The sequence below is a fragment of the Neopsephotus bourkii genome, unplaced genomic scaffold, assembly GCF_033783945.1.
Source record: "Neopsephotus bourkii isolate Nb327-2 ecotype Australia unplaced genomic scaffold, CSIRO-AGI_Nbou_v1 NB_1638, whole genome shotgun sequence".
NCBI lineage: Eukaryota > Metazoa > Chordata > Aves > Psittaciformes > Psittacidae > Neopsephotus > Neopsephotus bourkii.
Genome location: NW_026902113.1, coordinates 7,008,758 through 7,030,106, shown reverse-complemented (window position 1 = coordinate 7,030,106; position 21,349 = coordinate 7,008,758). Strand labels below are relative to the sequence as shown.

Sequence of the window (21,349 nt, the reverse complement as noted above, 5' to 3'; positions counted from 1 at the left end):
CAGCATTACTTAAAAACTGTCATAAAATGATAGAAAAGGGAGAGTATTTTACTTTTTTTTTTAGTCTTTCAGGACACTGTTTAAGAAATTAAGTGGCCCTGAAATAAGAATCAAATAATATAAAGGAACAGGCTAAAAATAAAAACTAAAAAAAAAAAAAGAGATTTATGCTGTAACTGATAAAAATTAGGAACAGGTGCTTCAAGGTTGTGTATTAATTCCATTATCATTTAAGATATTACCATCTGGAAGAGGAAATACTAGATAAAAAATCTGCAGATTATACATGTAAGTTAATTATAAAAGAACTCCCCACAGGCACAGGCCATGGTACTTAAGAGAGATTTAGTAAGAACATATAAATGGACAACATGATAGCGAATGAAAATTTAATAGTGACAAATACAATATAACAAACACTGGAGATGAAAATGTAAACCACCCATACACTTTCAAAGGCTCTAAATTAATTTGATCAGCTCGAAAAAAGTACCTGTGCATGAATCTAGTCAGCTTCTTGAATACCTCTGGTAAACACACAAGATAGCCATGAAAGCTAAAATGATGCTGTGGTCAGGGTATATGTAATAACATTAAACAAATTTGTGGAGTATCTCCACATGGCAACTTTTGCCCAGTTTCATGTCCTCTCTCAAACATTTCATTTTTGATGGAGATGAAAGGAGCCAAGTGAGAGGTGGCACTTTTGAGGGAGTGCAAAGGGGTCTACATGTTACACTGATAATAGGGAACCTATGTGCACACAGAGTGTGATGTAGCACAACTCTAACCCAGTTTCTAAGCACAAAAATTTAAGAAACACAAAAATGATTAACTATGTGTTAGAATAGCAAAAGTTCACAATGCTGCTGCATATTTCTGTACCCAAAAGTTAACACGAATATGTGTTTATTCCAGGTCTATCTTCAACCATTACAGATGTGGATGATATGCACTGAGGACAAAAGTATCTTTATCTGCCAGCTGTTCATCTACTTCTACGTTCTTCTTCATCATTCTTGTCACCTCTAAATATAAGGTATAATACTAGACCTATCTAAAGTCTAATCCAGACTGGGAATGCTTATGTATCTATACTTTTATTTTGTAGAACCAAAAGGCTACAGAGTCAAACCATTATTTTATTCCAGATTAAATTTTCTGGTATTCAAAATCAAGTGTTCCATTGTCACACAGAAAATTATCTGTGTAGATATAACCTTAAGTAGAGATACCTAAGGTTATTAGAATGGAAATTATTGAAGAGAAAACCAGAATGGATGGCACTGGAGAGAAAATGGGAGCAGAGGATCTTCACTGAAAGCTTCTAGAGCCATAAAGATCAATTCATTAACAACTTTCCTCCCATTTTCTTGTCAGTGGCAACAGTGATCTTGCAATATTGGAAAACCAAAGAGAAGCTGAGAGATTTGTCCATCAGCCTCCCAGAACCAGAACACCAAGTCTAGGGGGACCAAAGGAAAAAGGTCGGAAGATTTATGCCCTAGTTCCCCCATGCTGACATACCAGAGGTAGAGTGGCAGCAAAAGGATTTGTTGACCAGTTTCTTCAGCTAAAGTCACAGGGTTGGCCACCAACGTACCCACTTACTACCATGTCAGACCTTACACCAGAGAAAGCAAAGCAGGGTCAGGGATCTCAGCTGCTGACGGAGTCTGCCTCAGGGTCTTGAATAACTCTTGCTAAGAAGGTCTGGGTAAATAAATAGGAGTTAGGCACACACATGGGATGGGGACATAATTTAAAATTTGAATACAACTGCTTGAGACTTCTAAGGCCCTCCTGCAAGATGGGGAAAAGTAACATTCCTGTTCTGAATTTATTAGAAAGGTTAGGAACTTCCTTGTAGTCGTTTGTATGAACTGTCCTGTGCAGAGCTGCTTCTAGCACTATGACAATCTGCAGCGAAGTCCCTGAGGGCTGATGATGAAAAATAGAGATGGTATTTCTGCCACATAGACTGCGTTGCAAAGGGGCATGTCAAGGGGTAGAAAGCCTATAAATAGACCCATTGTAATACTTTTACAAATGGCTTGAGAACAAAAAGTAGAGCACGCTAATGAAATCTTCAAATAGTATTCAGGCACATCCAGTAAAAGATTATTAACAGTACTTTAAAAGGAAAAACTAAATTACTTTGATGCATGAAATAATAGAAATGGCATGAAGCTTTTTACTGTAAGACTTCTGGGATTAACACCCTAAAACTCCTGTTGCAATGTACATATGCATACCAGGAGATTATGGGATGACTAAACCACTAAAATGATGCAAATGTGAAACTAGTGGAATCAATTTTACAACCTTGGTCTATGCATTTCCAACAGAGCTACAGAAAAAGCAAATTCCTTGTAAAATGTAGTCTGGAATATCACCATTCTGGTGGTCATTTTTTGAGATAAGTAATTCATGTCAGGACAGGAAAAGCACTATTTATGGAAGGAACTTATTTATGGGAAGAAACCTCTTCTAATTCTATATGAATTCCCAAAATGAAGAATAAGGGCAACAGAACTTTTTAAATATACCTAGAATAAACATGCAGAAGGAAGAAAATCTAACTGGGATAAAGAGCAATATCTATCCCTGTGCCAGCAAACCAGCAGCAAATACAGTGAAAAGTAAATAAGATGGAAGTCAGAGAGATTTACAACTTTCAGAAGTCAAACTCCAGAATAGCCGTGCAATGCGATGTGAGGACAAGAAACTTGCTCACCTCAGACAGTGTTAGCTTATGTCTGCACATGACTCTGCAATGTGAGCAGCTTAAACTGAGAACTGTAAGGCACTTCTGATTTATCATGTTGTTCTCATAGATGACATACAACCTTTTTTCTTGGTTGACTTCATTAGGCTGCTCTAGATCTGGTCACACCAACTACCCAGACGGACAATACTAATCTCTGATAAGGCTGAAAAGTGTTTGGACTATTTGGTATAACTGGAGCTGCTAAAGGATCTTTCTGATATGTCAACACACCAAGAAAATTAATACCTTTTTTTTTTTTTTTTTAATGAAACAGTCAAATCCCCTTCAGACTGGCAAGAGGAGGCCATTTCCAATAGTGCAGTGTCGCAGTGAAAGGGAGCCAGTAGGGAGGTGCAAAATCGAGGCAAGACTTTCCCTGGTTCAAAACCACAGTGACAGTGGTTATCTGCCCTGGAAACATGTCAGGTCAGAGTGATGCCCACAGTTTGTACTAACCTGTCACCCAGACATCTCCTAAGGCACATTGTTATGTTTCATCCATATAACTCAAGGAAGGGGAGAAAAAAATCCTTTGAAAATTCTAGTTTATTCTGGAAATGCCAAAGATGAAAAATCTTGTCACCCTTAGGATAAGCTCAGATAAGCACTGTACCCTGTCATTTGGTTTTCAGGGAGCTTTTATAACCTATAGATTCATGCTGAAGCAGCAGTTTGGTTCTATGTAATGACCATACTATCTGTGTATCCTCAGCTACCAGAGAATCTGTAACTCACAGGGCAGCTGCTTTCTACTACTTACTGCTTCTGTGTATGGAAGAGACATACAGAGAAACTAAGGATGAGTCCTGTTACATATTTCTGCTGTGACTTCAGAAGTTAACCATCTTTAGATAGCCAATGCCCTATTAAATACTGGACCTTTCTCTGTTGCAGTTGATTTCTTTACATGACACACACCTATGGCAATTGTAGAGGGGACAGGTCAGCTGAGTTATTAGCTTGCTTTCCCCTGCCTGCCTTCAAAACAGGAAATGGATAGATGATGAGCTAACCTGCAAGTGCTCCATAGTATTTATGCAGCCAGGAGAAAAACTTTTGGCCAAAAGTTCTCAGCTTATGTCAGAGCTGCTTAAGTGAAAACCTCCAAAGCAGTATAGCATATTCCCAAATACTGCAAGTAGAACAATCTCATACATGCATGTGTTTTAAGCTGCAAAGGTTTCCTTGGCACCTTCTTCTGTGAGCTAGCACAGATGTTTCACCTGCTGGCTTCTCCAAACCCCACTCTTTTATGCCTATGTAACACACAGGGAGAGTCAAGCCTCCAGATTAGGCCCATGCTTTCCTAGCACAAGGACGGTAAATCTTACCTCATGGTCTTGCTGAGGACTTCCACTTAGGTCCTCAGTTTTTATGCAGGACTAGTGAGAACATGGTTGTGGCTTAAGTTATCGAGAGGAAGGAAAAGCTACCTCCTAATCAAATGGCCTTGGGAATAAACTATTAGAAGTAGGAAGCCCTTTGCAGGCATCTTTAGAGCAGGGTCAGAACAGAACTATTTCAGAGGAGAGAATAAAGCATCAGGACTGTAGCCTATGCTCATCAAAAGAATGGCTTAATCTTGTGAATGACACTTACATGAAACACGTAAGTGACTACAGACAGTAGCCTAAAATACACTGGTGCTGTATTGATCTCAGTTGGGTTGGTAAACTTGCCTTCACAGCAGTCTTGAGATGAAAGAGGCAGTAAGCTGACAATCTGAGTTGGCCTTTTGTGTGCTTGAACATAGATATCTGCTGCATGAAGATTTTTAAGTGTTTGATATGGATAAGATGAAACAGGCTAGCTTAAGCTATCATCCTACCATGGAGTGTAGTAAAGTGTTCCCAAACACCCCAGAAGACCATGGTAGAGGTAGCACAGAGGCTGTGTGAAGGGTTACTAAGTATTTTCCTAGTACTTAGTGTAAGTTATTGCTGATAAACTTCCAAATGTAAATCATAAGCAACATGTTCTGGTAAACCAGCCATAAATCCTAAAGATAACTCTGAAGGTCAAAATAGCTAAACTTAGTGACTGCTATATTCAGCCTCCCCTTTCTTGGGACACTGAAGTGCTAACCAACACGGTGGTTGCTAGACAAGCAGAGCCAGGGAGAAATGGAACATAAGCAGATAAAAAACAAATACAGAAGGTTTCCTGTAAAACAATTCACTCACTTGTTTTAAACAATGCTTAAGGTCTTACTATTACAGCTTCAAACACAAAGGAATAAATGTCACAAGATACCAAAAGTCTAGATCTAGTAACACAACCCACCTAGCCTACATTTTTTTTCCTTCTACTGACATTTTGTCTCCTGGAGACAATCCCGTTTACCCCAATGCAAAGGCTTGCTTGTGAAAAGCCAGGTTGAGAGCAAGAGGTGTGTGCCTCATTTCTTGGGCAGAATATTAGTTTAATAAATACTGAGTGTGACTCAGTCATCTGCCTGCCTGCCATCCTCCTGAGTTCCCCTTCTGCAGGCTGCTGCTGTGGCAACCCAACTGCTGCCCTGTGTTCTGCCATGGCTGCTCTGGGCCACTGTCACTGTTCACTGCTCTGTGTCACAGGTACCGCACATACACAACTGCACATGCACTGATTCTCTATAACCCCATTCTTAGCTCCTGTATCTCTGTGTAGCACTGGTTAATATGGTTTGTACCTTCCTTTCAGTAACACACAGTCTTACAATATGCAGATTGTTCACTTTAATGCCTAATATTTTACCTCTTCCCAGTTAACCTCACAGCACATTCAGTTCCTAGCTGAACTCTACTCCTAATGAAATTGAGAACTTGAATTACTCCAATGACTAATCTAGATTTGCAGCATTGCATACTGTTGCTTTGTAAGAAATAAACTGAAGAGCCAATGTCTAACTAAGAGCATGAGCAATCTGAAGAAACTGAAATTGTACCAAATAAGTCTATTTTTCATTACTCCAGTGAAGCTCTCATTGTTTTACTTGCAGCTGTAGACCTTCAGTGATGCTACATGTACACACCAGAAATCAAGTGAAGACCCATAAAATAGGACACACTTCAAAAATACGAAGCCTGGTTAAGCCCCTCACTAAAGCAATGCAAGAATGGCCAGGCAGACAGGTACTTTCCCAGAGTTCCTAGAATCTGCTTAATCATTTTCATACATCTTGCACTTCCTCAACAGGAAAGGTATAAGGTTCCTACTATGGACAAGCTGCTCCTCCCTCAGCTTCTCTGATTTAGAGTTAGATCTTAATTTATTCACTAAAAAGACTTTGAGAAATAACAGGAAGAGTACCATTCTCTGCATGCTGAAGGAAAGCAGGAGTAAGGGAGAAATGAATGATGATCACAGAGACTTCAGCCAGAACCTCCCTGTGAGGGGCCAGGCCATGCTCTGGAGGATGAGACACGCAGTCCAGTCACACTGAGAGCTGTGAGGGAAAGGACTGCTCTGAGATGCTCTGTGAACATTCAGATGAATTGTCATTGAGAAAGGAAATTGCAGGCTACATTTGCTTTATCAAATCAAGTACATACAAGCCTTCTTGGTTTATCAGTTTAAATGTGGCCAAACACAAACTGATTATCAGGAATGGGAAGAGACACTTTCCAATCAAAATTTTGCTTTTTTTCAAACTTTAAGCCCATTAAAAAAAAAAAAAAGTGGCTTTCTGCAAAAGCCTCAGTTCAATCTTTCAAATTTATTTTTCTCTAGCTTTGTTCTCAGAAGCAACTACCATTTTAGCACAATTATAAGCATTCTCTAAGCTTGTCACAGCTACCTTGCACAGAAACCTATATTCCCAAAATGTTAAACTTTGTCCAACTTGGAGCAAGGCAACAGAAAACCAGGCTCCTAATAGGAAGTACTGACCAACAGCACTGAGCAGTGCTACTAGACTTGCTTACGATAATTTTGGTGGAAGGTTTTCCTCAAGAGGGAAACAGTTACTTATAAGACTGTGTAACTTGACAGAGACCATTTGTATGGAAATCTAGCCAGGGTGTCCGAAGGAATTTAGCAGAATTGTTTGAAGTGACCCTGTCAAGTAGTTCATGCAGGTAGGAAATCTCCTGTGTCACTGGAGATGAGCATCACAAACTACCACAACTCGAGCAGCTAGTACTGGAGCCACTACTCTGAACAGACTTCTAGGCACTGATAAAAAGCCAGTAATTAATCAGAAAGCATTGCAGCAATTTATTTCCAATTATTTGCAGAATTTATTGCAGGATTTGTTGCACAAATCCAGCCAGTGAAGATGGATGTTAGGAAAAAGGTGCTTGGAAAAGGGAGCAAACTGAATGTCTTGGCCAGAAAAATGAGATCTACTGAAATAATAAGTGCAGGCCATGTGGGAAAAGATTTCTTGAAACCATTTGGGAAACAGTCTTAAGAGCACTAAGAAATTAAGAACAGGAAATAAATCAAGCTGCATGTCCTGATGGGAGAGAATGGTTTCAAAAGATTCTATCTAACCAATGCTGAATGATAAATTCCTCTCAAGATCACCACTTGCAAGTTCCCAATTGTCATTGTGCTTTCATACTATTGATGCAATTGCCTACTGACTTTGATTTCCTTAGCTCGTCTAACTTACTTAGTACTCAGTCACTTCTATTTACTTACCTTAGACTTTGTCAGATGCTCCTGACTACAACAGATATAGTGTAACTGTGTGTGTGCATAGGACCAATTAACACATATTTCAAACAAAATAAAACAAAAAAAAACAAAAACAACAAAAAAAAAAAAAAAGAAACAAAAAAAAAACCAAAACCAAAACAAAACCCCCCCCCCCCCCCCAAAAAAAAAAACACAAAAACCAAAACGCCCCAATCCCTAATGCATGACTAATTTACTATGAGGTCATTTTCCTTAACATTTTAATCTTCATCTATTTTCTTTAACATTTTAATCTTTAGCCAAAATTAGCACTAGCTGGCTGTTTTCAGCTGTGGAAGAAAGCAAGCTAGAGAAAGACTGCTAGAGCAGGAAGCATAGGCTCCACTACCTACAACACTCTTTCTGGCAGCAAAAGCTTTGAACTATTTTAAGGGTATTAACACCACAAAAGAGGGAAGTGCTAAGGAAGAATGTGATACATCTTTTTTAGCCAACAGCAGAAATAGCTTCAGCATTCACCCTGACATGATAAATGAACAATCAGCTTTTCTAAGGCTAGCCAAAAGAACATTAAAATTGTATATATAGCTGAGAGGAAATGTGACTACTTGAACATGTTCATTTTTACTGCAGATTACTCAGTCCTTCCACTGGAAATGAGGGCAAGACGCACCTGATGATATGATAAAATGCAAGATTTTGTCTACACATAGTGTATGCATTTGTGAAAAAAGGTGGATTTAATGAACATGTTACTTCTGAAGTATGCTCAGACAACTTCGGGGGAGAAGGGAAAGATACTAGTACTGGAATACTGTGCCCAGTTCTGGGCCCCTCAGTTTAAGAAGGACAGGGACCTGCTGGAGAGAGTCCAGCGCAGGGCAGTTAAGATGATTAAGGGAGTGGAGCACCTCCCTTATGAGCAAAGACTGAGGGAGCTGGGTCTCTATAGTTTGGAGAAGAGGAGATTGAGGGGTGACCTTATTAGTGTATATAAATATATAAAGGGGGAGTGTCACGAGGATGGAGCCAGGCTCTTCTCAGTGGCAAACAATGATAGGACAAGGGGAAATGGGTACAAACTGGAACACAAGAGGTTTCACTTAAACTTGAGAAGAAACTTCTTCTCAGTGAGGGTGATGGAACACTGGAACAGGCTGCCCAGGGAGGTTGTGGAGTCTCCTTCTTTGGAGACATTCAAAACCCGCCTGGACACGTTCCTGTGTAACCTTATCTAGGCATTCCTGCTCCAGCAGGGGTATTGGACTAGATGATCTTTTGAGGTCCCTTCCAATCTCTAACATACTGTGATACTGTGATACAGATTGATCAAACCACTATGCCTATTCAGAGAACTGACGGATGGATCCTAAGGTGTTATACCTTACCAGAGATGGAACAACCACCATGGCAGTACAGCCGAGGACTGACCGAGAAGGAAAACTGGAGGTCCTGGTGGACTGTGTGATGGACAACAAGAGTAGGGCCATTCCATGAGGGCTGATAAGCTGGGAACCAAGCCTGACCACAGGACAGGCAGGGCAGTGCCCTCACCAGCCAGGGTGCATTTCCATAGGATTTGGGCAGGACTGGATTGGTGATAGGTCTTCTTGAGAGGCCAAGACAAGGTGAGATAATGAGTGAGGTCCAGCCAGAAAGTCCAGCCATGAACAGCAGAAGACAGAATCAGAGACAAGGTCCACACGGGAGAAAGGGCTGAAGACAAAGCTATATATTACATAGACCCATCCAGGAAGGCTAACTGATAACCCAAGACAACAGGAGACTGCACTTGGCACAGGTAAACCTACAGTTCTGCACATACAAAGTCCCAGATCAGGGTGTCATGGCAATTAAGGCCCAGTCATGCACTTTATTTGGCCCTGACAGATACCGACCTAAACATGAGCTAGCGGAATGCCACGGCAGTGAGCAAGGCTACCTTTATAAAGACATACTAGGTTGTTTTTACAGTCATGAAGCCAGCAGATTGAGAGAATTATTAGTCACCTTTACTCAGTACTTGTTGGATCACATCTATAAAACCACATCACACTTTGAGCTTCCCAGTATGAGAAAGATGTTGACAAATTGCCCTGAGTGCAAGAAGATGGTGAGGGGGTGGAAAGGCTGAGGGAACTGCATCCAGTCAGAAGGCTTGAAAGAGAACCCAGGAGCTTCCTTCCAGTACCTGAAGGTACTTCTCCATCAAGGAAATGGAGCAAAACTCTACTAATGTGCATGGCAGCAGGATGAGAGGCAATATTCACATGGGGAGGTTATGATTTAGGGTCAAGAAACTTCACCATGACAACAACCAAGCGTTGGCACAGGTTGTCCAGATAAGCTGTGCACTCTTCATTCTCTGAGGTTTTTAAGACGCTGCTGGACTAACCTTTAAAGAACATGGTCAGAAGGTTGGTCTAGAGACATCTTGAGTCCCCCAACCTGACCGCTATTTTATTTTTATTGCTCGCATGGCTATTTGAGAGTGCTGCTGAACACAGGAGAATGAAGGACCTCAGAGAATATGGAAGAAGTTACTGAAGAATCTCATTTTGAATGCAAGCTACAAGTACAGAAACCTTCCACTGAAGTAATCCTTTACAGAACATAGAATTCTTTAAAACAGCTTTTTTCATACTTTTCAGGTTTCTTAGACATTACCTCTTTGTACACAAACTTCTAAGTCTTTAGCTTGTCTTACTGTTCTTGAAAGCAAGACTGATTGTACATTGTACTGTTTGCCCAATAAACACACTTCAAAATTTGTGTGTTGTCACACTTTCACTACCTTTAAACCCCTCCATCTCTGACTGTTGGTTCAATTTTCTTCATACTCAGGTCTCCGTTCAACACAGCCCTGCTGATCTCCCCACCGGCTTCAGCTGTGAATTGAATGTTATCCTGAAATACATTTAATGTTTTAACACTAATTACATTACCTCCTAGGTAAACCACAAAATCAAACTTTTACACGGTTCTGTTGATACTTGTAATCTTGTCTAGTAGCGAGCACTGCCATGTCCCTTGCAGCATTGAAAGCTGTCATTTCTTGGGAAAAAAATACTTGGGTTCTTCTTTTGAGTAGGAAAGACGTATTTCTTGCGGTCATTCAATTTCCTTGATCCTCTTCTCTGCCTTTGGCTATTACATTGTATCACCTGCATGTAAACATTGCACATTTACACTCAACTTATGTGAACAATCTGTGAGTGTTTAAGACTTGAATCAGACTGCTCAGTTACCTGGTATGTCTCACACTTCATGCAAGTTCAGTTGCATAAGATCAGCTAATGTCACCTCAAGGTTGACGTTGGCAGAATGAGAACCTCATTGGAAAGACCTATTGCTAGTGGAGTGGTGTAGTGGATCTGACGCTGCCCAGTGGTCCGTGCTGTACGGGGATAACTGTGGAGATCCAGCTTGACCCTATACACTGAACACACCTTGGCATTTGCAGATCTTCTGATTTAGTTTCATCTGAAGGTATCAAGGCTCCAATCCTGCCCCAGTGCACAAACTAAAGTGGAAACCATCATATTTTATTAAAAAGCAAACTCCTAAACCAAACTGAAACACAGGCAAAAGCACAGAGCCCATTTGCTCCTACAGGTGTAGAACAGTGTTTTCTCCAGTGTATTTTTCAGAGTTACGCCGTCTTGTAACTCACATCCAGTAACGTGACATGACCCCAAGATGGAGTTACGTGGAGAAAAATGCATTTCAGATCAGTTTTAAGCCTTGGCAGTTCCATTTGTAAACACGCTGGCCAACTTCTCCACTCCCCATCACTTTCTAAGCTGTATTTAAAGATTAATCCCGCTCACCCTACTGAAAACTCGCCAGCACCTCTAAGCGACTGGCGCCCGCGGTCTCACTAACGCCCGAGTTCACCGGCCCGCCCTCGGAAACACGACGGAACCGGGCGGCACCAGAACAAGGCTCCCGCCCTGCCCTCCGCCGCTGCCGCCTCAGCCCTGACCGAGCCCGGCCGGGGACAGCTCGCAGCGCCCCTGCCTGCACAGGTGGCGCACACCCCCGCGGGCCCCGGCAGGTGCGGCAGTCTCGAACCGGCGGTGGGCGGTGCCGGGCCCAGCCCCGGGGTCCGCAGGTCCCGCCGCGTGTCCCGGGCCCGCCCCGGAGGTGGGGCGAGCGGGGAGGGGCGCGCGCGCCCGGGGGGGAGGAGGAGGAAGGCCGGTGGCGCGGAGGGTGGGGGCTGTCTCCGGCAGCGACGCGGCCCCCCAGCTGGGTGGCGGGAGGACACGCTGCGGCGCCGGCGCTTCCCCTCCCCGCCCTAGCCGAGCCGAGCCGAGCCGAGCCGCGCCTGGGATTGGCTGCGCGGTCGCCTCGTCCCAGAATGCAGCGCATGGCGCGTCATTGAAGAGAGACCATGATGGCGGCGGCGGCCGCGGTTGCGGCCCCCGAGGTGATCGCCCAGCTGGAGAACGCGGCCAAAGTGCTCATGGTGAGGCGGTGCGCGCAGTGCCCGGACAGTCCGCTCCGCTCCCCGCTTCCTTTCCCGTCTCCGATCACGCCTCTCGTGGAGCCTCCCGTCTCCCTCGCCCCTCAGGCGTGGGGCTCCGGAGCAGACCGCCGGGGCGCGGTGCTTTCGCTGCCCCATCCGCGCCTTCTCCCGCTTCCCGGCCGGAATCCCCTGCGCGGTGCCTGTTCGTCCTTGTTGCCCCGCAGCCGGGGCTGGCCTCAGCCGCGCACGCTGTGCCGGTTCTCCATGTGCTGTCCCCTCTGCCCCCGTCTCCGGCAGGCTGGCGGCTTCCCGCCCCGGCGGAGTGTCCTGTCCCCTCACGCCCCGACCCCCTGCATCGCCATTGTCCGCCGCAGAAACCTGTGCCGAAGTTGCCTGCGGGTACCTTGTCTCCCGGCAAGGGAGCTGGGCCCCGGGGCGCTTCCCTCGGCGGCGGCAGGGTGGAGGGGGTCCTGCCCGCTGCGCGGTCCCGGCCTTCCAGAGTTTTCCTTTCAGTAGAGTAGCGCGGGGCGGCCAGAGCTCACGGTGGTGCCGCCTCGGAGCGGATGGTGGCACTTGGCGTCCTGGTCTGTTTATTAGCAGTTAACTGTCCATGCCCCTGTGAATGTATTGTGTGCCGCTTTCCATGACTGACTGCATGGAGAAGAAAGTCCGTGCGGCAAAGAGCAGAAATGAGATGGAGCTAAATGCACGTAGTGACCGTTGGTGTTAAAACATCCTAGTCACACATCGTTGTAAAAGTTGTTTGCCTGAAAAGGTGTATATTGGGCTATGCCTTTTACATGTTAGTCGTTTACAGATTTAGATCTTCTAAAAATGTTCAGCTGAAAACCTTCCCCACAAAATTTATCTTACCAAACTGTGATTCCAACAGAAGTGAAGTTTGCAAGTTGTTGGCATCGAAAGAATTCAGAAGAACCAGGCAACCAGTAGGAAAGTTTCCCTGGTATCCGTAATTGATCAATGGCAAGAGCCTGGATGACTGTGTTTGATGTTTGGCTGAAGCAGCCTCACTGAAGTGACAGACGATTAGCTCTACTCATGAGTGTTCTCATCAAAATACATGCGTGTTGCTCCATGTGAAATCAAAGCCAGAAAATCACTGACCGTGTTTCCAAATGGGAAAGTAAGGTTGGATAGCTTAGCAACAAGCCCTAACCCTTTTAGAAAAAAGCTTCTCAAAAGTATATGAACAGTGATACTACGTTTTAAGCTGTGGGCTGCCTTTGGTTCATGGATGTCTTGGCAAAACATAACTGTGCACATTATTGCACCTTCTTGTAAGGTCTGTGTATCTCAGTTTTAAAAATAACACAGTTGCTGAAATTACCAGCAGTGTTTGACTGCGTAGGGGAAATCTGTAATGAGTGTTATTATGAGACACAACACGTGTGTGGAAGGAAGCTGGTGGTTAGGTAGTTTTCGCTATCAAACTGATAGCACATGAGGTGGCATCTCCAAAGTTTTGTAGCTGTGCTAGAAAAGTTAACGTTACTTGTGTTGGCATTATCTCCCTACCATATCCTTGCTAGCATAGAGAGGGAAAAGCAGCTTAATGTGGAGTTAAGTATGAGTGCTAATACAATGACAAGATGTGAGCCTCTTATGATAACATTTGTGCTTCTGTTGAAGAGTAGCTATTAAACTTGCTGGTAAAAACATGCCTTGGTTCTGCAGGCATGTGGTTGTTGGGATCCTTGTTGAATTCCTAGCGTCCTTTCTCCCTCCAGTCTCTGACAATGAAAACTGACTTGCTGTAATCATTAGCTTTTTCTTGTTCTTTTCCGTTTTCCACAGATGCTCTTGGAAATTTCATAGGCAACCCTGAACTGACAAGAATTAGTTAGATGGCTCTTACGGAGGAAACATATTTAGTAAAGCTGTCACTGAGGGTAAAGACCCAGAATTGGGCTTTGAACTTGGCTGGCTGTAGAAGAGCTGTGAGAACTGTTTAGGGTTATTGCTTTGTGCTCCTTCTCAAAAATCAAGTCTTTGGAGTGATGGCGGAGAGGAGGAGTGCAGCTAACTGGGTGCTTTACAAAGGCAGATGTGAGACCACAGAGACTGAAAGGGTTATTTGCACTGCTCTTTCTCACTAGCAACTATGGAAGAACCTGAATAGTAGTGATCTTAATTTACACTGGTAAAATCTCATAAGTCTGCTTTGGGGTTAGGGCAGGAAGTACCTGTATGAGGCAGTTTGGAGGTGTGAACTGATGAAGCGATCTGGTGGGATCACTTGGAAAGGTATGTGAAAATCTGAGTACTTGAGGGAGGGTTGTGCAAGTAATGAGGGTCCTGGGTAGAGCCTGGCGCCTTGCAGTGGAGCCATATCTGAAGTGGTAACTGAGGGCAGAGCTGTGAATTGTCTGACAATAGGTGGCAGCAGGTTTCAACTGGGCAGGGAGTTGTGCAGGGATTCAGGGAGGTTTTCTCATGGCAGATCTGTGGCAGCTGAGACTGTAGCAATTCTTGCAAAATACAGATGGCTGGGGAGGCATCAAAGGTGGTGCAGTGTATCTGAGGATGGAGCAGGGAGTGGTGGTGGTTTATGTGATACTTGTCTTGATTTCAAACTGAAATACTGAGCCTTGAGGAGACTAATGGACTGGAGGAACTCAGACATGCTAATAAAAAAACCTGAATGTGTTCTTTTAGGGTAAGTATAGGTTACTGTGAGCTCTCTGTATCTTTGGTAAGTTTTTTTTTTTTTGTTTTATTTTGTTTTTTTTTTCCTGCTGCTTTAGATTAGTTAAATTTTCCTTTGGAAAACTGCTTTTTGTATGTCAGATAAGAGATAAGCTAGCTCTGATCTCATAAATTGCTGATCTGTATGGACTCTACAAATCATGGTGTTCAGTATATGAAAACTGGAAAGAGTTGGTTTGTTCTCTCATCAGGTGCGGTTACCAGCACCAGTTACCTTTGTTACCAGTAACACCGTTTAACAAGTTTTTTGTTAAAAGGTTCAAAACGTTCAAAAAGCCTAGATTGGGAAATTATTGAATTTTCATGTAAGTTGAGTTGTTATAAAAGGTGAAACTTGAGTTGTCATTAGCTGTCAAATATGACAGCTTTGAATGCTGGTCCTGTGACAGTTTTCTCTGGTGTGTTTAAAAGCATTTCCTATATGAAAGAGTATGTGCTTTTGGGGTTCTTAATTCCTCTCCATCAAAGCTAAATGGTGTTTACTTCAAGTAAGGTCCCCATAGTGCACTGTAACTTAAATCATGAAGTGGTGTGTGGCATTTCAGTGCCACAGACTGACGTACACTTTTGATCTTTGTGACTTCGGCTTGGTGAAGATCATACACCAGCATCTGTATGAGTCACATGAATTTACTGCTCCTCCGTTTCCAACTGGCATGGCATCCCCCAACCAAATGTATAGGGTTTCTATGTATTATGTTCTGTGTAGCTCAGGTGCTAATTAATGCTGAATATAATTAGTTAAGCACTGTCTTAATAGATGTCTTAATGAATCATAGAAGACATAGGTTGCATTATTAAGGAAAGAAATGTAAATGTCATCCCATAGGTGAGAGGATGAAGTAGGAAGCGTAAGACTGTTCAGTTATTGATTAGTGTATTAGAGCAGGTTGAAATTTTATAGCAGATGATGTGCTGTGATACCTAAATGTAAATTCACAGGTTATAGGTTATTGTCCTCACCCCTCCAAAAAGGGGTGCTCTGTCCCTACCTACAGCTTCACTTTCTCCCATCTGCTGAACGTGCTAATATTGCTAAAATGACATAGGAATTAAAGAAGGGAATGGATTTCTGTCAGGTTAGCAAGACAAATTGGCTATCTGTGCAGCTGTTTAGGTTGCAGGTCTAGCCCAGGAGGTGGGGGGGGGGGGGCTGAAATTAGATTTTTGGACACGTACAGGGCTGGTCTACTACATTTAGTAGTGGTGAGCTGTAAGGTTGGCTCAAGCATATCATATACCTTCACTGTATAATCTACCTGTACAATTTTCTTAAAGTTGTAGAGTGAAAAAGCAAGAAGTTACAAGTTTCAGAAAGGGAAATTCCAGCTGAAGAGAAGGCAAAAAAATGAACAACACCTCAGTGTGGTTGGTGAATGCAATGGTGCAGGCTGCCTGCAGAGGCTGTGGGATCTCCCAGGTTTGGAGGTGTTTAACACTTGACTGAACAAGGCCCTGAAGAGCCTGATCTAACTTTGAAGCAAGTTCTCTTTTGAGTGCTGGCAGGGTTGAATGAAGCAAGGTCCAGAGGGCCCTGTCATCCTGAACTGTTCTATGTGGTATGGCTGGGTACATTAACAGGTTCAAGAATATTTGAGCAAATTTTTTTTTTTTTAAGTTTGTGAACTGTCATCTGTTTTGGGAGTGGAGGTGAGTTCTCTGGGTACTACTTAGTTTGTGGCTTATTCTGCTCTTCTGGGGGAGGTTTCAGGGTAGTCTGACAATGGTCATACAAACCTCTCATGTTGAAATAAGCTTTTAGAATAAGAGCATAAGGGAGCACATTAGTATCCCTAACTTCCAAGACCAAATTGTTTATACCCCAAAAATTTGTATGGTTGGCTTTTTTTGACCTATCTTTGACCTATCATGACTTCAGTGTCATGACAATCCTCCTTCCACGAGGAAGTTCAGTTTCTCATTGCCATCTGTCTTGTGGGGCAGTTTTTTCAGCCTGTGAAGCATGACTAAGAGTAAGGGGGAAAGGGAGAGATGGACTAGCTCTGGTTTGTTATGGCAAGTTACCTGTCGGAAGAAATCAGACAAATAAACCATTCCAGTGCTGAGATTTGTTAAGTCCTCCATGTCAATACCCAGCAAAACAAGCTCTGCTATATTATAGCTTTGGATTAGACCAGAAGTCTGCCCAGCTGAGTTCTGTTTCCAGTGATGGTCTCTAACTGCTGATTTGGAGAAAGGGACTGAAAAATAATCCTTTCACTAGTGTACACTTCGCCTTGAATTAGCAGTGTCAGGAGCTTGAGGTAGCATCATTGTGTTTAATAATTGTTGATCAACTTTTCTTCCATGAATTTGCCCAGTTGTTTCTGGAATGCATTTATATTTTTTGTTTTCTTAGTATTTGTATTATACTTGTCTGATAGCAACGAGTTTCACAGGTGATTTTGGAAGAAAACCCCACGTTATGTTCTTTGAGAGAAGCCTGCTGTTTGATAATGTAATTCCTTCTTGAATTATAAGAAATGCCTGATCATTGTTCCGATTTTTCTTCTATGATACTTCATCGTTCAGTCATCTGTTAAACTGAAGGCTCTTGTCATTATTTTGTGTGGTAGATTCCCCACATACCTAATCATCTCCGTATTCCTCTGTAGCTTTTCATGATACCATTTTTAAAATGGGCTGACCAGAACTACATTCTTTTGTGATGTGGGTACTTGAGGATTTTAGATGGTTGTGAATTTTTGGTACTCTTCCGTATTTTTTTCCTAATAGTACTTAACACTGTGATTTTCTTTTATTCAGAGCAGCAAGGTGATGTTTTCAGAGGACTATGCCCAAGTTATCCAGATCTCTTTCTGGAGTGGTACCAAATAACTTAGAGTCCATCATGTGTATGTACAGTTTTTCCTCCTTTTCCTTAAGAACTGGTATGGTTGGTGCTTTTTATAAGCACACAGTTCAGATTACAGGTTGGGAGATAAGTATGTGCAGTGTGCAGTATGCTAATGAAACTTTTATTTGGGAACTGAGAACAAATGTGCATGGAGCATACCCAAACTAATGGTGAGGAGCTGGGAATAAGAGTATGAGGTTTGATAGAGATTCTGATGTCTTTGGAAAGTAAACATAGCATCTGATTAAATGGGATTCTTCATGCTTAGAGCTTGTTTGCCGTGGCTGTTTCATAGAGGGAATATTCATCTTTTTGAATCAGGATGTTGTTTCACACTCATTTGACATACCACTGTTTCATTGGCATATTTCTATATTTTGTTCTGAGTCGTCAATGGGAATACTGTGTGTCTGCTGCTAGATTTGTCTGCTGGGGAGCTTCATTAGTCTGTAACTCCATCTGGATAATTCTTCTGGCACTACCTACTGCTATCTTCCCTTTAACCTGCTTCCTAAGAGTCTTATCGTTGTTATGCTAATCTGTGTTCATTAGTTAATTAACAGCTTTCCCTACAGAGAGGTAGAATAAATCCTCCTGATTATTAAGCTGAGCTGATGCTGTCACAAACAGCTAAGTAAAATACTCCTTTTCATCAATTTCTGACATTGTTTTGGTAATAAAAAGTATCTTTGGATTAGGTATATATAAGATCTCCCCTTCTGCGTCATGATTTGATGTAGAGGTGGAATTCTGGGTTTTGATGACCATGTTCTTTTCCATTTTTCCAGGGGAAAATGGTATTTTTCGTACTTATCTGCTTTTCTGCTTTCCTCAGCTTCCCCAGAGCAAACCAAAGCAGAACTGATGCTAGTGTTGGGGCAATGACCTGATAGATGGAATGGGGTAACATTTGGAGCAATTTTGATGCGCAGTGGGGTGTATGGGTAGCATAAGAACACATACATGCTGGGAGATGTGTCGTAGAAAGGAGGGTGCCAGATCTGAGCTGTAGGAGATGATGATACGAATCTTCAGTTCTTCATCCAGTTGAAGCCTGCCAAAACATCTTGTTGAATGACTAGTTGCTCGAATAGGGATTTTAAGAAATAGAAGAAAACTGGCAGGAGTATACATTTTAAATGGTCCCTCTTCTTCTCCCTCCTAAAAAGGAAAACACCAAACTTTCTGACTTCTGAAATTTAATGATGAGTGGCAGCTGTACAGCGCTGCCTTTGGCTCTGCCAGGACATAGAGTAGTAGTACACCAACCTGAGTAGCTGCATAGTGAGCTGGATTTGGAAGTGGATGCAGGGAGAAAGGGTTTTTTAATTCAGGTGGTTTTCACTGTGTTACATTATAAACAATTTTGCTATCTTGACTGACATGAAAAGGCTTGCCTATGCTCCTAAAAGAAACTTTGGTCAAATTATGCTGTTAAACGAAGTAGCAGATAGAAGACTCTTTGTCCTCAGATCAAAATTGTTGTTGGATTTTTTTGTTTGTTTCTTTAGATTTTTAATGGAAAATACACTTAAAATAATTCGGATTAATACAGGAGCAGGTGAATGAACATTTTATTGCTTTTGTTACTGTAGAAATTAGGTAAACTTGTTTAGTGATACCTACCAGATTGAAAATTTACAGAACTGTAGAAGTGAATGTGAAGAAAGGATAAAGATTTATCATGGTTTGTGCTGAAATTATGAATGTCAGTATTTACTATTATGTAGTAGAGCTGTGTTATGTGCAAGCTGTGGAAATGGTGGAGGCACAGCTGTAGTAGTGTTGAAAATCCACCTTATGCCATTGTCTCCTGAAGGCTTTCTTGAAGTAGTTTGTGGCTGTGAAATAAAAGTGCTGAAAGGTATTTTGCCATGGAATTTTACTGTTTTTGACAGGTGTTCCTTGGATTTCAAAAGGTTTGGCCAAAGTGAAGCATATCTGGATTCCAAGGCTTGCAAGTGTGACATGGATATAGGCTAAGTTTTGGCAGAAGCCTAAGCCAGCCTAATAGTGAGTGGCTGAGGAAAAACATTACTTGTCTTTTTACTGGATTGATTATCTGCTAGTTTAGTGAGCTGGACTAGCTAATGAAAGGACCTGCCAGCTGCCAAAGCTAACATGAAGTAATAATGTGTGTCTAGGAGTGGAGAGGAATTAGCATGGCTGGAAGGAGAGGAAGAAACTCTTCGGCACTGCGTTGCCTCTTGAAGAGCCACAGTCTTGGAGCTCTGGAGAGGCAGCCCCTGGTCGCTAATATCAACTTAGTGATAGGATCTATCTCAATTTAGGCTTAAGGTCCTATTGTAACAAAGGAAAATAATACCAGCATTCTTCATAAATGCGTTTTGAAATTTGTTAATGGGAAGAGCTGCAGAAAAGTTGACATGATAGTTGCCTATTTGTGTACTTCAGTGAAGTATTCTGTTTTCCTGGTAAGAGAGGACAGTAATGCTTAGAGTGATGGCATTTTAAGGGTGTTGCTGTAGAATGATGTTAAGGCTGTATTGGAATGAAGGAGGGCAAAGGCAGTTTGTAGAATTCAAAAACAAGGTTACAGCTTTATTAACACAAGAGTCTGAAAATCCAGTAGCTGGGCATACTGCAGAGACTGGTGCATTGGCCTGTGCCACAGGGCTTCTATGGCTCTGGATGTAGGCATTGGTTTGTACGGAGATCAATGGCGCAGTTGGATGACAACCGTAATTGAATTATACCATCCTTTATTATTATAAAACAATATTCCCAGCTATTGTTGTGGCATTAGTGATGATGTGCAAACAGTATCAAAGCTAACAAACAGCAGAAACAATTGTACAACACAAACCACACTGGCTCGATTAAGTATTTTTTGATGGGTTACTGCAGAACTGCCACTTTTCTGTCACATGGCAGCACAAAACAAATCATACCTCCATACCATGTGGCTGGGGACAGAAGGAAGGTTCCCATGGTGGTGATGTGGGGGCAAGCATCATCCTCTCTGGACGAGGATCTATACTTTTAATTTCTCTGCCTCGGGCACACAGTGAAGGCTCTTCTGTTTTTGCTGATTTTATCTGGCTCTGCAAATAGGTGGTCCTCAAGGTTTTGGAATTAACTTCCCAAAACTTGATCTACCATAGCTTGGGCTTGCGTCAGTGGTCTTGGCATCACGTGAGCCCTTAAGTCAGTTCCTCAGTTGTCTTGCTGTGACTTTACCCAGACATTGTTGGCACTGGCAGACCCTGCCTTCTGTGCGTTTCACCTTACAACTCTGTTAAGTTTCCTCTTAAGTTACACTCCTCATCTTAAAGCTACATTTTGCACGTTTGTGACTGGTAGATTTCATGGGGACTCCTCCACAACACCTCTCTGTATAGAAGTGTATATAGGAACCAGAGATGCCCAAATGGGAGACCGGGTCTGTATCTGAGTTGCAACAGGACTGCAGCCCTGACAGGGAAATAGGGGGAGTTGTATGTTCACCTTTGCAGCTACAGATGCTGGTTTAATATGAGGTGCCTTAAAGCTGCATTTGTGTGTTGTTAAAGCAGTGGCTGAAAAGCATTACTTTAAACTTCACTGATCTTAAGCAGAGATGCAAGCAGAGCTTTGGATATTTTCTGCACTGATCATAATTATGTTTTGTTGTGGGTTTTTTTTTATTTAATTAAGGCCTTAACTGTTCACATTTAGTTTTATAATCTCTTCAGTCACTGATTTCTACTGTTTGCTCTGCTAATAATGCTGCTGTTTGACTTTTCTTTCAACCTTTATTTTTTGATAGCTTCGCGTATGGGTACATCTTGCATTGTTATTGAGGAAATGTGCAAATAGGTTTACAAAACACGCACAGGCCTCCCTAGTGAAGAAAACATGAATAGTGCTCTCCTTACCCGTCAACAACAACAACAGCAAAAGC

General features: G+C 42.5%; 1 protein-coding gene and 1 long non-coding RNA gene across 2 annotated transcripts in view; one reads left to right on the top strand and one right to left on the bottom strand.

Moving 5' to 3' along the window:
* Positions 1–913: 913 nt before the first annotated feature.
* Positions 914–10,634, bottom strand: LOC133223573 (uncharacterized). Its single transcript, XR_009728611.1, has 3 exons — positions 10,188–10,634; positions 6,062–6,227; positions 914–1,713 (listed from the first exon to the last, which is right to left on the bottom strand). It is a non-coding gene; the product is annotated as an uncharacterized LOC133223573 (long non-coding RNA).
* Positions 10,635–11,694: 1,060 nt separating this feature from the next.
* The window catches only part of XPO4 (exportin 4), a 71,310-nt gene continuing 61,655 nt past the window's right edge, over positions 11,695–21,349 (top strand). Inside the window, exon 1 of the mRNA XM_061374537.1 lies at positions 11,695–11,861. Within this exon, the coding sequence (XP_061230521.1) occupies positions 11,787–11,861 (75 nt within the window). The 5' untranslated portion in view covers positions 11,695–11,786. The remainder of the gene's footprint in view (positions 11,862–21,349) is intronic.